The sequence below is a fragment of the Rosa chinensis genome, chromosome 3 (genome assembly GCF_002994745.2).
Source record: "Rosa chinensis cultivar Old Blush chromosome 3, RchiOBHm-V2, whole genome shotgun sequence".
Taxonomy (NCBI): domain Eukaryota; kingdom Viridiplantae; phylum Streptophyta; class Magnoliopsida; order Rosales; family Rosaceae; genus Rosa; species Rosa chinensis.
This window is the reverse complement of record NC_037090.1, coordinates 40262485-40275742: the sequence shown is the minus strand read 5'-3', so window position 1 is coordinate 40275742 and position 13258 is coordinate 40262485. Positions and strand designations below refer to the sequence as shown.

General features: G+C 37.1%; 2 protein-coding genes across 6 annotated transcripts; both read right to left on the bottom strand.

Annotated features, from left to right (window-relative positions):
* Positions 1-1549: 1549 nt before the first annotated feature.
* On the bottom strand, positions 1550-5336 carry LOC112192526 (myosin-binding protein 3). 2 transcript variants are annotated; one of them, XM_024332292.2, is made up of 4 exons: positions 3970-5336; positions 3721-3870; positions 2242-3585; positions 1550-2005 (listed from the first exon to the last, which is right to left on the bottom strand). In XM_024332292.2, the coding sequence occupies exons 1-4, from the start codon at positions 5111-5113 to the stop codon at positions 1998-2000; spliced, it is 2646 nt and encodes an 881-aa protein (XP_024188060.1). In that variant the 5' UTR covers positions 5114-5336; the 3' UTR covers positions 1550-1997. The 2 variants fall into 2 exon arrangements, with proteins under 2 accessions (XP_024188060.1, XP_024188059.1); XM_024332291.2 differs by having other exon boundaries at positions 2218-3585; positions 3970-5335.
* A 496-nt stretch (positions 5337-5832) lies between these two features.
* LOC112192527 (senescence-associated protein AAF, chlorolplastic) lies at positions 5833-12758 on the bottom strand. 4 transcript variants are annotated; one of them, XM_040516870.1, is made up of 13 exons: positions 12601-12758; positions 11447-11834; positions 10098-10247; positions 9692-9765; positions 8870-8946; positions 8708-8779; positions 7761-7829; positions 7558-7604; positions 7321-7450; positions 7162-7230; positions 6945-7051; positions 6288-6363; positions 5833-6187 (listed from the first exon to the last, which is right to left on the bottom strand). In XM_040516870.1, exons 2-13 carry the CDS (start codon positions 11782-11784, stop codon positions 6002-6004), a joined length of 1395 nt encoding a protein of 464 aa, XP_040372804.1. In that variant the 5' UTR covers positions 11785-11834; positions 12601-12758; the 3' UTR covers positions 5833-6001. The 4 variants fall into 4 exon arrangements, with proteins under 4 accessions (XP_040372804.1, XP_024188061.1, XP_040372805.1 ...); XM_024332293.2 differs by having other exon boundaries at positions 6945-7048; XM_040516871.1 differs by having other exon boundaries at positions 7321-7440; positions 7578-7604.
* Positions 12759-13258: the final 500 nt, after the last annotated feature.

The window sequence follows — 13258 nt, the reverse complement described above, 5'->3', positions numbered from 1 at the left end:
TCCTGCACCGAAACCTCTTGATCCATGCCTTCCATCGCTGGCGTGGTATGCACGGGATCCTGAGAATCAATGCCTGAAGTTGATCGCTCAAGCCGACGAATAACCGGCTTCTTCTTTTTTAGCAGTGAGGAAGAAGACATACGTAGATCTCGAGTAGTCTGAGCAGAGAAGAAGAAGGCGCCACCAGAGGTAGAGGGGCCACCACCAAACTTCAAAACCCTAGAAGCAGAAACAGCCGTATTTGGCTCCTTACACTTAACCCCAGAATGTGTAATCAATCCACACTGAGGGCATCTCCCTTTGAGATGTTCAAACTGGAACTGCAAAATAGGCTCTATGCCAGGGGCCAAGAAAACTCTTCGCTCAAGAATAACCGGTTTAGAGATGTCATGGGAGAAGAGAATTCGAACAATACCTTTATGAAACTCTCTCTTATCATAGTCCAGATAACCACCCAGCAAGTTTCCAATGAGGATGAAGTTGTCGAGTTCCTCGTAGAGAAGAGGGATGTCAGAAACCCTAACCCACATCCTAACATACTTCATAGGGACTTCAGCGATGGGAAGAATACCATCATACTCCTCCAAATAGATTGGGGCTCTGTCAAAACACCACACCCCGCCTCTAAGCACTTTGTTCCGATCACGGACTAAATCGAAGGAAATCAGAAATCGGTTGTCAGTCATCTCTTGAATCCTAAAATCCTTCTCCACCATCCAAGTCCGGAAGAGATGCGATTTGAAGGCATTACGAGTAAGAGGTTTCCCCAGAAGAAAAGACTGAGAAGATCGACGAACAAGACCTCCTCCAATCTTTCCCAAATCTGGGGCGTTACCTCCTTCAGCTAGAGCCAAAGAGGCAGCAAAGCTGGCAGTGACGGCGTCGATTGAAGCCATGGAGAAAGCAGAAGAGAAGACGGCAAAGTTTGCCGACTAGGTATCTAGGGTTTTGGGAGAGAGCCCTTAGGTTTCGAGAGAAAATCTCGCTCTTGTTATCTTCTATGTGCTATTTCCCTTGGTAATAACTTGTGCTGATATGAGGAAGCTATTAGAGTTCTTACCTGTATAGGAGCTTCACAAAGATCAATTGGGGTCTTCATCCTCAATCTCTTTCATTCAAACCTAGTTTAAGCTTAAAGCTTTGGTGTTCTGTATAAGGAATGCCAACAATACAAAAACATTATACTAACAAAACGAAACAAGATTGGATGATCTTCAAGCATACTGCTTGCTCATTGAGGAGATGAAGTGTTAAAGTAATAAATAGTTTTGTGTTTAGTTCATGGGGATATTTGCGCCTTGAAGTTGTAATGAAGTTGCAAATATCACGGAAAAGGTTGCTTTGAATTGTGATATGGACGATGATTTGGACAATAGTATGGAGTTATAGTATGAGATGTGGTACTCTTTTTCCCCTTTTACTTCATTTCCCCTCCCATCGCTCCAAGAGCTGTTTCTATAAAAGTTTAGAATGAAATCTAAGTTTTAATTAGAAACGAAAAAAAGAAAGAAAAAAAATAGTAGTGGTGTTATGGGTGGAAATAGCATCATTCAAAACAACCCACCGGGTGCCATTCATATTGATTTACAAAGACTAGTCCAGCTTCCAGATGCAGAAGACATGATGTAATCAAATATAGTAGTTCATGATAGAGACTAAAGAACAAGAGAGAATAGCTAGCTGCAATGAGAGATTCCACAAAAAAAAAAAAAAAAGAGAGAATAGCTAGCTGCAATGAGAGAAATTAGTAAAGGAAAACCAAAAGGACTCAGCTTGAGTGGGTCTGAAGTAACTGCGCCTGTGATAGGGACAGTAATCAAAGAATCATATTAGGTGTACACACAAACACACATATGCTCCTTTTCACCTGTGCTAGGTAAATGCAGCAATCATCAAGGAGCTCTTGCAAATTCTTTGACATCAATTGATCATTCTTGTACCAGTTGAGCCCGAAAGACATGCTAGTTACAGCTTCGGCTGCAGATTATGGAGTTGCTTTATGCACCTGCACAATCACCAAGCCCAAGTGTTAACTATTGAATACAACCTTGGTTTGTTGACCAATCATATGTATTTCTGATCTTGTGGGAATTCCCATATCAACTAAGAGAGAATTGTGCTATCATCAAACTGATTTTATGTTTTTATGAAACATTTTCTCCAAATTACTTTTTGTAAAACAGACATTCCTACATTTGGTATCAGAATGACTATTACCTCTTATCTTCTCATTTCAATTACCTGCAGCTTCATCCACAGGAACATTAATGTTTCTTATGCAGAGTTCAACATCCCTCAAATCCCGGAGATGTTGCAAGCTCTCTTGAAGAAGATCCATCCCCTTCTCCAAATTACTTTTTTCAAGAGCTTGTAGCCTCTCATAAACATGATCCACCTCCTCCTCAATGGCTATTCTGGTATCATGCAATTCAGAATTCGTCACCGAGTTATGCATTGCAATAGATTCAGTTCTGACTTGTTTTTCATTTGTTAAACCTGCTTCAGTTTCATTATCCTCAGCTGCTACACCCAAAAGTGGAAGAAGCCTCTTTGCCATGGAAGCCAATGTTATTTTCTCATCTGATATTTGTTTTTCTTCTGGACTGCTGAAATCATGATTTTCTTCAATGTTTTTGGTACTGTAGTTTGAGCAATTCTCGACTAAATTAGCATCCTGAGAGCAGTTCTCATTTTCACTCAACACTACTAGCCTATCTTCCAATGCTTTAAGCTGATCCAGAACTGACAACCTCTCTTCCTGGAAGCCTGCCAATGAGTTATCAAGAATGCTCATCTGCTTAACACAATCCAGAGCCATTTCTTCCAAGCTTAGAGCTTCTGCATCATCTGGATTATTGGTGTTGTTACTGCATTCTTGAGGGAAAGAACTATCTTCATCCCTTGCTTCACAATTGAGATCAATGGATAGCGCATCACTATCCCAAGATTGGCTGCAGGAAGCAGAAGAATTTCTACTTCTCATACTTCCATATTTGATTCTGCTCATGACCCTTATCTTCTCTTTTTCCTCATAATCCAGGACTTTCTTCTGATATATTTCCAATTCTTTCTCTAGCTCTTGTTTTTCCCTCTCCATTTTGTTCATCAACTCATTCAAAAGTTGCAAGGCTTCCTGATCATACTCAGATTGTTCTTCCATCATTCTCTGATATTGCAATGCCTCCATCTGCATTGCTGCCTTCTCTTCTTGAAGCCTTGTTATCATAGCCATAGTCTGGTTGGCAGCTACTGCAGACGCACTTCTCTCTTCCTCTAGTTCTGAATATAAAGCACTTAAAGCTTTACTTTCAGCCTTCAATGCTGCTTTGAGCTCTTCAACGGTTGTTACAGGTTCTCCACCATTCGTCACACTTGCCACACTCCCATCATCTGCCCCACATTCTCCATTTCCATTCGGCTTTTTGTACAAGTAATGGATAGTGTTTATACAATTTTGTCCGCATACCAACCTCTCTTCCTCAGGTTCACTAGGCTCTGAACACATGCAAAAATGGTTGACTTCTTGAGCATTTTTAGTTCTACTTGTTTTGTCTTGCAACACTGATTTTCCTGTAGGCCCTGTACCTGTTGAAACCAAATTTTCTTTATAATAACAATACTATTAGAGTACAAAATATTGTTTCAAGAAAATGAAATACTTTTTTCTTTTACTCTACTGGTTTAGTCTTCAGATAAGATATGATTTTGATCGAGATTTACCGACATCACTGTGAGCTGGCACATTGGATATTTCAAGGAATGGCAGTGAAGAATCCTTGTGAGCTTGAGGCTGATCGGCTGCATGGTGTGACCCTTTTGTGTTTGACAGATTTCTTGAAATGACGGCCAAAATTCTCTCTTCTTCACATTCTATTAGGTTAGAAACAGAATGCATAACACAATTAAAGATTATTTATTTATCTGGCAATATGTAGATAGCTATTGTGAATAATTACAGTTTCTCTGTACCTGGTGGATCGTTAGGTTCTTTGGTATTTGTTAGTTGTTCAGTGTCAACGAACGAAGTTTGAGCTTCTGGAGCAGTGACCAAATCATCACATAGCATGCCAACCAACTCTAGATTTCGCTTTTCCACTTGTTCAATAGATGAAGCATCAGTAAATCCCTTGGCCATCTCCAAGCTCTTAAGTCCTCCATTACTTGTATTTGCTCCACTCTTAGTTACCATGAGTAATGCTGCTTCCCGTGAGAGTTGATCTTCCAATTCAATCTTTGACTTGGAATCAAAACTTCCTTGTTCATGATCATGATGTTCCTGATCTTTTAAGCTGTTTATGAGTCCTTCGTCTATTGTAGTTGAAAAATCAATCAAATCAGTAGGAATCAGGCTGCAACCAAGATCACAGACCATACCACTCTCAGAAGGAAGGGGGGTAGTGTCAAGAGAGTGATCTTCTTGAAGGCAACAGTACTCAATGGTAGTAGCATTGGAAGATTGATGGACAAGTTTCTTACTTTCATTTCGACAGTTTTCTTCTGCAGTAGTGTCTCTTAAGCTAGAAGTTGTCTCCATCTCATAGCCATTTTCGCTGTGGACTGACATGCTATCAGGTTTGGTTGTGCCTTCATTGTTGTCATCATGCACTGCTTCTATATTTGAATCTCCTTTGTGAGCATACTCCAATGAAAGAGGAGAGAGTTTGGTGTTGAAGCTCTTACTGCAGCAAGAACAGATGGAAGGTTTCTTCTGATATTTGTCACCCAGCAATGAAATCAAATCCATCCTACTTTGAGTAGAATTTTCTCTGCAATTTGGTTGAGAAGAAAAGCAGTTCCCACACATACTATGTGATTCAGCCAGTCTTTTATGATTGAGACAGTAACCCAGTTTAGATATCTCATTGGCATGGATCTCACATACAAGATCTGAGTAAGACTTTTGTGGTTCCAACATGTGCTCAACTCTAGAAGAACACCAGGGACAAGGTGGTTTGAGGCCAAAATAGTTGGCAAACTTTGTGATCAAGTAACTGAAAAAAGAGTTGAGCAGGAGGAGTATTAACAGCACCCATTCGAGGACTGCATAGACTAGAACTAGAACGAACCTGGGACTTTTCCTCTTCAACATGGTTGCAAACTTATTGGCCTCCATGGATGTAGAACCAAATGCTTATCTGAGAATTATCTGGGACAACAAAACTAAGAAATTAAACTTGGGAGTATGAATTGCAGTTAACTTTTCTCTTCCAAGTTCAATTTATTCTGTGATAATTTCTGTAGTTTTTTGAAGTGTTCATAATTATTTCTAGCATTTGCCATTTATTACATATAATTAAGTGACTAGAGGGCAATGATGAAACATGGGTTGTCAAGAGTGGCAGGCATGATGAAAAAGCACCACCAGAAAAAGAAAAGGTGTGTGCAGGAAAACTGGACCAAATTGGGGAATGGGGTAGTGATAATCACTACCCCTGGCCTAGGCAGCTTTCTTTTACTTTGAAAAAGTTCACTCATGAGTTTAAGAGTCACAACAAATATAAATGTGTGATACCTTTAATATCTCCATATAAGAATCATCCCTCCCTAAATTATGGATTAGATTAAATATGTAGATGCTACTAGTACTTGAAACAGTTACAAATTGAAACACACTCACGGCCGAAGTCTTATTCATTTTTCTTGTAAATCTATTTCCGCCAATAAAAGGGTTATCCTTGCACCAAATAGTAACATGTGATATGAAGGCTTCAATGTAAAGAATTTAGGAAAATATATGACAAAATTATGTTCCTGAAGAACATGATAAATTTTTATCAGCACCAATTAGTACAGGTCCCAAATTTGACTCTCCATGATGCATGCTTTTGCAAATAACTTCAATCATTTGCAATATATAAAAAATAATAAAAATAAAATAAAAAACTATAGCGTTTTATTTACATGAGTTATAATGACTTATTGTAATTAGCAGTATTTTTTTTTTTAATCCTAGCTAATGAAAACCTCTAAGTAGATAGCAGCAAATCTACACTACACTTGTCTAAATCCTATAATCTGTATCTGAATCATTATCAGCTTCTTGGTCTTCTCCTTTTTCTTCCATGCTATATTGGTTCATTGTAAACCTCCAGTTATCTCCTTCCTCTATCTCCCATTGTTTCTTAAGTTCATAGATTGCTTTAGTTGCTGCAGCAGCAATTGTCGGGTTGCTATCGTCTGCCAGTCTCTGCAAGAGGATTTGATAGACATGAGTTTCTGACATCATTATGGGAAAAAATAATGATATTCGTTATTTGACATCACTATGGGAAAGAATATTGATAGACCTGCAAGGCTCCCATTCCTGCATTACCCAACGTCCACATAGATGGAGCTGCAGCCAAAGCATTGGCTAATGCTTGCCTATATAACAGGAAAAAAAAAAAGGAAAAGTGGGTGATATGCAGTATAAATGTAAGAGCACTTAGCAGACATCAAGGGAATTTAAACTTAATTCATCAGGTTGCTTATCAGTTTCATTTCTTTAATCATTTAATGGTCTTTAGAGTCAAATAGCAAAATTTGTTTTACATGGCTTAGGATTGTTTTGAATTATATAATGAAAAGTGGATGGCAATATATAATAAAATGAGAAATAAATGTCTAAAAGGAACACAACTCAATATACTCTCAGCACTATAGCGAAAAGAGGGGCCAAGTAGTTTCAACTTCCAAAACATACAGTTCCATGACATTCATCCTTTACACTGCAAGGGGTTTCAGGATACCTCCTCTAGAACAAATTCAGCCTTGTACTGTTGCACATGAAGATTAAAGGATAATGTACAATTGGCATCTTACTCTTCTGTTATTTATTTCTCACAAATAAAGACCAAACCCAAAGCTAATGAGGGGAAACATTTTCATTTATCAAGTTGAAGGGTTGAGGTGACACTGTCAAAGGACCCTATAAAATACATAACACCAATGCTTAGTCAGCTTACCTAGTATTGACATCAGGGGAACTAGAACACTCTGCCAACAAGGATACACTACTTTTACCATCCATGGCATCAAGATCTATAAGAGTTGCAATTAACAACTCAAGCTGCTCAAATACAAAACATTAGTTAAATAAGCTCAAGCTACTTTACCATCCATAACCAAACAGAAAATAATTACTCAACCAAATCAAGAACATAAATACATGGGGATATGAACCTCTTCAGGATCAGTATAGTCAATTCCATCAGCTTCAGAGAGGGCAGATGCCATACTCCAGTAAGCTTCCTGCACAGTACCATTAATGCTAGTATAAATGTTCCAACTCTTAAGCAACAGAGGAGGAAATATGATAGGAGATAGCCAAGAAAAAGGGACCTGAATTGCAGTAATTTGATCAGTAGATACTACCCCTGGAGGGAAATTAAGAGTTATGCCATTCTTTTCGAGCATTATACGCCCCAGTTTATCATTTTCTGATTGAATGCCATCTACTCTCTGCAGAGGACTGGATGTCAACATGTCAGAAATTATGGTATCAAAGGTGTATATATTGCGGGAAGGGTCGAGGGAGGCAATAACAAATAAAGTTGAAAAATAACTTAAGAAACTTACAAATTGTACATTTTGCTCACCATCATGTCAAGAATGTCTTTGACAAACTGTAAAACAAAATGAAAAAGGATCACAGATATGCCATAAAAGAAAACGAAACTTGCAACATCTACTATGCATGGAAAATAATGTAAATAGATATAAAACTGTAAACATCTTATCTAACAATTGTCGATGACTATTAGTAAACAAATTAAGTTCACCTCCAAAGCCATTAGGGCATCTTGCATTGCACGTTGTTTGGCACGGATGTCAGCACGGCGGAGATCAGCCTAAAAATTAGTCAAAAGACACCATAAGACACACACACACACACACACATATATATATCATGTTAATTCTCTTAGACGCAAGAGAATGTTGAAGCATGTAAAGGATCAGTGAGAGAGAAAGAGAGATGCAAAGTTGGGGTGAACTTAATTATTTCAAAGAGAAAATTCTAATTAATAATAATAAAAAATAAAGCTCGAATACACATAATTTCAGAGCCTCCCCTTTGCATTAAAAGAATTACAATTCTTCTCATTTTCATCATCAAAGAGAAATATGCAATTTGCATATTCTGATGTAGAACAATAATATAACATTGTAATTATCATTATTTCTTCAATCATCAGTTCTTCCCCGACTTTGCACCCTTCTATATTAATAATTAATCGTTTTATTTCTAAGTCCTTTCACATTTACTCATATTGATCACTACCATTCTTTCATGCAGATCACATCCTCCCTAAACCCTAAACAATAATAAACCATTGTAATTATTATTATTTCTTCAGTCATCAGTTCTTCCCCGACTTTGCACCCCTTGGTTAATTTCTATATTAATTATTAATCATTTTATTTCTAAGGCCTTCCACATTTCCTCATATTGATCACTGCCATTTTTCCATGCAGATCACATCATCCATTAGTTGTATACCCCTATTGACACTCATTATAAATTACCAGGGAAAGAGAATTAAAGGGAGTCGAGAATAGGAAACCGATGAAGAGAGATTAAAGAAAAACTATAAGTTTAAATGATTCATTAAGTCTACATAAACACAGTGCCTAGTCATTGAGGCCATAACAGTTAAATAAACATCACGAAATGAAGTATTTATTATGTACGGCAGCCCATCCTATAAGGGTTAGGGAAATATGTTACCTCTAAGGCTCCGTCACTCCAATGCTTATCGGCAACACTTTTCAACCTAGACTCTGCTTTGTCTTTTAAGATCTGTGGATGATAGAGAGCTATAAAACATAAACTAAAAAATGCCAGGTAATGGGTGTCTTCACCTCCACAATAAACTAATAATTTTCATACCCTAGCAATATGATGAAGGCGCTCAGCTTTCTTCTTCACCTTACGGTCAATTTTTTCAGTATCCTCTCTTGCCCGAGCTACAGAGAAGGACACAGTAAGAAAACCATATGCACTCTCTTATTAATTGGTTGAAGCAAAAAGATGAAACACTATAATACTTCCTATGCATTACCAATATTCAATTGGACTGGACTTCAAGCACTAACAGCCCATTGGATTTAGGAAAATGCTATAACAGCAAACACCATTTTAAAAAGAATCCGGAAGTTCAGATAACAGACTGTATATCTATATATATATGTACACTCGTACATTTGTAATGGCAGGTCAAGGCGCTTGCCTACATTTAAGAAAAATGAGGTCCTAAGTGATTGGTATCAACCATTCAATTGCATTATGTGATGGCAGGATGAGACAACGTCCATATTTAATTTTGTTTTTATTTCTTTTCTTTTTTTTTCTTTTTTTTCTTTTTTTTTTATGTGCAAGTTCACAGTTGGTATGTCTTATAAGCAAGTCCAACTTCCATATTGTGCTCGTTTAATCAAACAAATTAATCAAATGAAATCATTTAACACAGTAGTAGTAGCAAACACTGCAGGAGTAGAACTAGCAAAATTGAAACACTAGGTACCTAAGTGAATTTAGACCAGAATCTTAGGCCTAAAATGAATCATATAATTTCACAACAAAATTACAATATCTACATTATATGTCAACATAAGTAACTTCATGCAAGTGTGCATTCAAAGAAAAAAACGCATTTCCAAAAACCCATTAGAAAAACTCATGACACTGGACAAGAATGTAGAAGAGATTTACCATCAAGCTTAAGAAACTCTGACCCAAGAATAGCAACATCTTGACGCGCACGAGCATCCAATCTCAATATGCCACTGGCAAGAATTAGCGAATCATGAGCAGTGTTCTCTGTGCATGTACATATCATTGAAAACCACACATTACATGAATGGCTAGGGGATGCCATTACAATATTCACATTCTTTATCTTTTGTAAACCATGCAACCTGACTTTATTATGCATAATTCACAGAAAAAAATATGCTGCTGCAAATTTTGCACAGATGCTGATTACTTTTGAAATTCCTAAAATTAGCAGCAACTTAACCATGCATGTTCTTTTCTAAGTGCACAAACTATAAAGACGAGAAACTGATGCTGAAAATTATGCAATCTCATCTTGAAACAGTATATTACTGAATATTACCGAGACAGCAGGATAATGTCATTGCGAGCCCTTTCATTTACAAACTTTGCATCATTGTGAACAAATTTACAAGCTTCAGTTAAGCCCTGACTGGAGCTAATAGTTCTCTCAGGAAAGACTTGACATTCATCTTCGTCTCCAATCTGTGAACTGACATACAAAACGGGTTTGTGTTAGCAAGTTCTTTAAATGTCATCTTGACAGAACATTACAGAAACTGATTTGGCCAAGAGTTCTAACTGCTTCTTTAAGACAAAGATGAACTAAATAATTATTAACTTCAGAGGTCATATATAAGTCAGTTATAAATTGGAGAACTCATGACTACATGAAAAGACTAAAAGTCTACTTGGAAAGGTATCTATCAGTCTCTTTAACAGCTGCATCATATAATTACAGGAACGTACATGAGATTATTGCTTATATAGCATTGACATTATGTAAATCCACGCCACTATTTTCCAACTTTCAGATATTATTACAACTGTTGACCCACAAGAACCAGAACATCCGAGCTTCACATAAAGAAAACCAAAATGCTCAAGATTTAGATCTATATAGGAAATCTCACATTTTCCAACTTTCTCACAGTATCTAGATCTATGTACATGCCACTTCAGCTACTTACTAGCTTTCAGATACAATCAGCATCTAAAACGTCAAGACCAAAACATAAGAGCTGCGAATAAAAATAAACCCAAATGTACTCATATAATTCACAGCAGCCATATCATATGGGAATATCTCATAAACTACAAGAGAGCAAGACATGCAGAGGTTGGAAAAAACAAACTTGTTAGACATGCAAAATGCTTTACAAAGAATGGAGAAATTCCACGTGGGCACAACAGTTAACAAAAGAATAAAGGCACAAGCTTCATGCAATGGCAATCTAAAGCATCACAGAAATCCAATCACACATGTACATTATGTATTCACAAGTTTCAAATTATAGATACAGATCAAAAATATAAATCCCAAGTTAGTTGACAGGTTTGACACAAAAAATGGACTACACATCATGAACATTTGCATAAGTAAGGAATAATCCATGTCTTGTTTAAGGTAAAAGAAAACTGCATCATGCTTTGAGATTAATTATTACTCTTCGCTCTGTGTTTTTCTCATAATGGAATGTTGCAGCTACAAAGTGAATTTACATATAGTCTCAAACACATATGAGCTGGTCTGAAAGTAAGTCATAGTTAAACTCAAGGTCTTGCAACATGGAAAGCAGAAATAATGATTCGCTAAAGCAATTGAGAGCATGATGGTTTAAATGATTTAAAACATTTATGATTAGGTGAACATCAAATTAAAATTTGATATGAATTCTTATTGATTCTTACCAAGTCTTCTCTGCACAATCACCATAAGTAATAATTCCTTCTTTTTCTTTGGTATTATGAGTTCCTCTTGACAGGTGTGCGACAATCGATCTCTGAGAGACAGTGAAACTAACTGGGTTACTAAACATACGCCACAACCCATCATTGGAATAGTTCTTTTTCTCTGTCAATAGACATCCATACTTTAGCTGCTTCCGTTCCACTCCTCGACTTGGACAGTGAAAGTTATTCCGTTGCACTAACTTGGCAAAGTTATTTGAAATTCCATAGCATTTATGAAGAGTATTTGAATTAGTCACCCCAGGACAGCTTGCGACCTTGCTTGCAGACAGTGCCATGTTCCGATCACCACAAGAATGAAATAAATACTCCCTCACAAGATCTCAAACTTCAGTGGCCATGGACAAATGAAACAAGCAAGTGTTATATACCGTATATAAAACCACAAATGACCCTATATTATAATTCAGTAAGAACCCAAATGACCCTATATTATAATTATCATGCACCCGCACACCATATTAGATTGATAGGCACAATTGTTTTTTTTTTTTTGAGAAGCAGAAGATATTCCAAACTTGTAGCCTCAGAATCGATCTCTAGTACAGTCATGTCTACTCTTTCTTTGGAATGAGTGAATTTTGGCACAATCAAATTCCCTCCAACATGTAATTTCGAGGTTGGAGTGCGAAAATCAGTTTGAGAACATAAATGAAATTTTCTCATCTGTTTCTTCATTTATGAGTTCTAACCACACCTACATATAATTGGGCCTGAGCAACTAGTCCAGTTAGATCCTTTGAATTTTTTCTGTTGTCATCATATATGGGTAAAGCTATTATTTGAGTCCCGATGTAGAAAGCTGTTTTGTTCAGAGCCATATATAGCTGTGATCAATTTCATAGCTTTGAATGAGCGCTCTGTGGGGGAGAGTTTCGGGAAATGGAAGAATGTGACATGTGATATCATCAGATGATCAGCAAAACTGCTACATGCAAAATCTAATTGAATCACCTCAACATTACAGTTAAGATTCATTTCTTGGCCATGAATGTTAAATTTGGAAATCCCACATAAAGCCAAAGTGCACATGAAAGCAGCTCAGCTCAGTGAAGAAGAAGAAGAAGAAGAAGAAAGCAGGAAATGCTACTAACCTCTGTGAGATGAAGATGGAGATGAAGATGATAAGACTGACTTGTTTCCAGAGAGAGAAAGAGAGAGAGAGAGAATGGAAGGGAAGCAAGTAAAGCCCAAATTTGAAGGCACATAGTAGAGGAGGCCCATCAAATATTCAACATTCTTTTTTCTTTTATTTTCCATTTTCTGCAGACCCAAACGGCAACCACAAGCAGTGCTTGTGGCCCCGCGATTGCCAACACTAGCGTACAAGAATGGGGAATTAATACAGTGAATGAGAGACCCAGAGATTTTTCTTTTTCTTTTTCTTTTTCTTTTCTTTACAGAATCACAGATGCACTTGAGAGACTCCATTCTAGTGCATTTTTCACTTGCTGTTTTGCTCACGCTATATTATGTGCTAGACATTATGGATTGGGAAATACCACGTAGCTCTTTGCGCAGCGACAGAAAACCTCATCCATGCGATTTAGGTCTAATTCTAAATCGGTTTTTTGTTTGTTTGTAGTTTTGTACCCTCCCTGACCCCTTTTTTTCGGTGTATGCACTGTGAATATTGAATGATATGTGATAATAATGTCATACTTGCTACTATTTGGATCTTTATTTGGGATGCAGGAGATTTATGAGCTCTATCTTTTGCTATGCTTTGGATTTGGTCCTCTTGTTACTTAG

Excerpts from the sequence above, each read along its gene's own strand:
- LOC112192527 (XM_040516870.1), bottom strand. The coding sequence starts at position 11,784 with ATGGCACTGTCTGCAAGCAAGGTCGCAAGCTGTCCTGGGGTGACTAAT. Across the intron at positions 7,451-7,557 it reads GTGAGCAAAATGTACAATTT|TCCTCTGCAGAGAGTAGATG; the intron begins GTAAGTTTCTTA and ends GTTGACATCCAG. Across the intron at positions 6,364-6,944 it reads TCCCCTGATGTCAATACTAG|GCAAGCATTAGCCAATGCTT; the intron begins GTAAGCTGACTA and ends CCTGTTATATAG.
- LOC112192526 (XM_024332292.2), bottom strand. The coding sequence starts at position 5,113 with ATGGAGGCCAATAAGTTTGCAACCATGTTGAAGAGGAAAAGTCCCAGG. Across the intron at positions 3,871-3,969 it reads AGAACCTAACGATCCACCAG|AATGTGAAGAAGAGAGAATT; the intron begins GTACAGAGAAAC and ends CTAACCTAATAG. Across the intron at positions 3,586-3,720 it reads GCCAGCTCACAGTGATGTCG|GTACAGGGCCTACAGGAAAA; the intron begins GTAAATCTCGAT and ends TGGTTTCAACAG.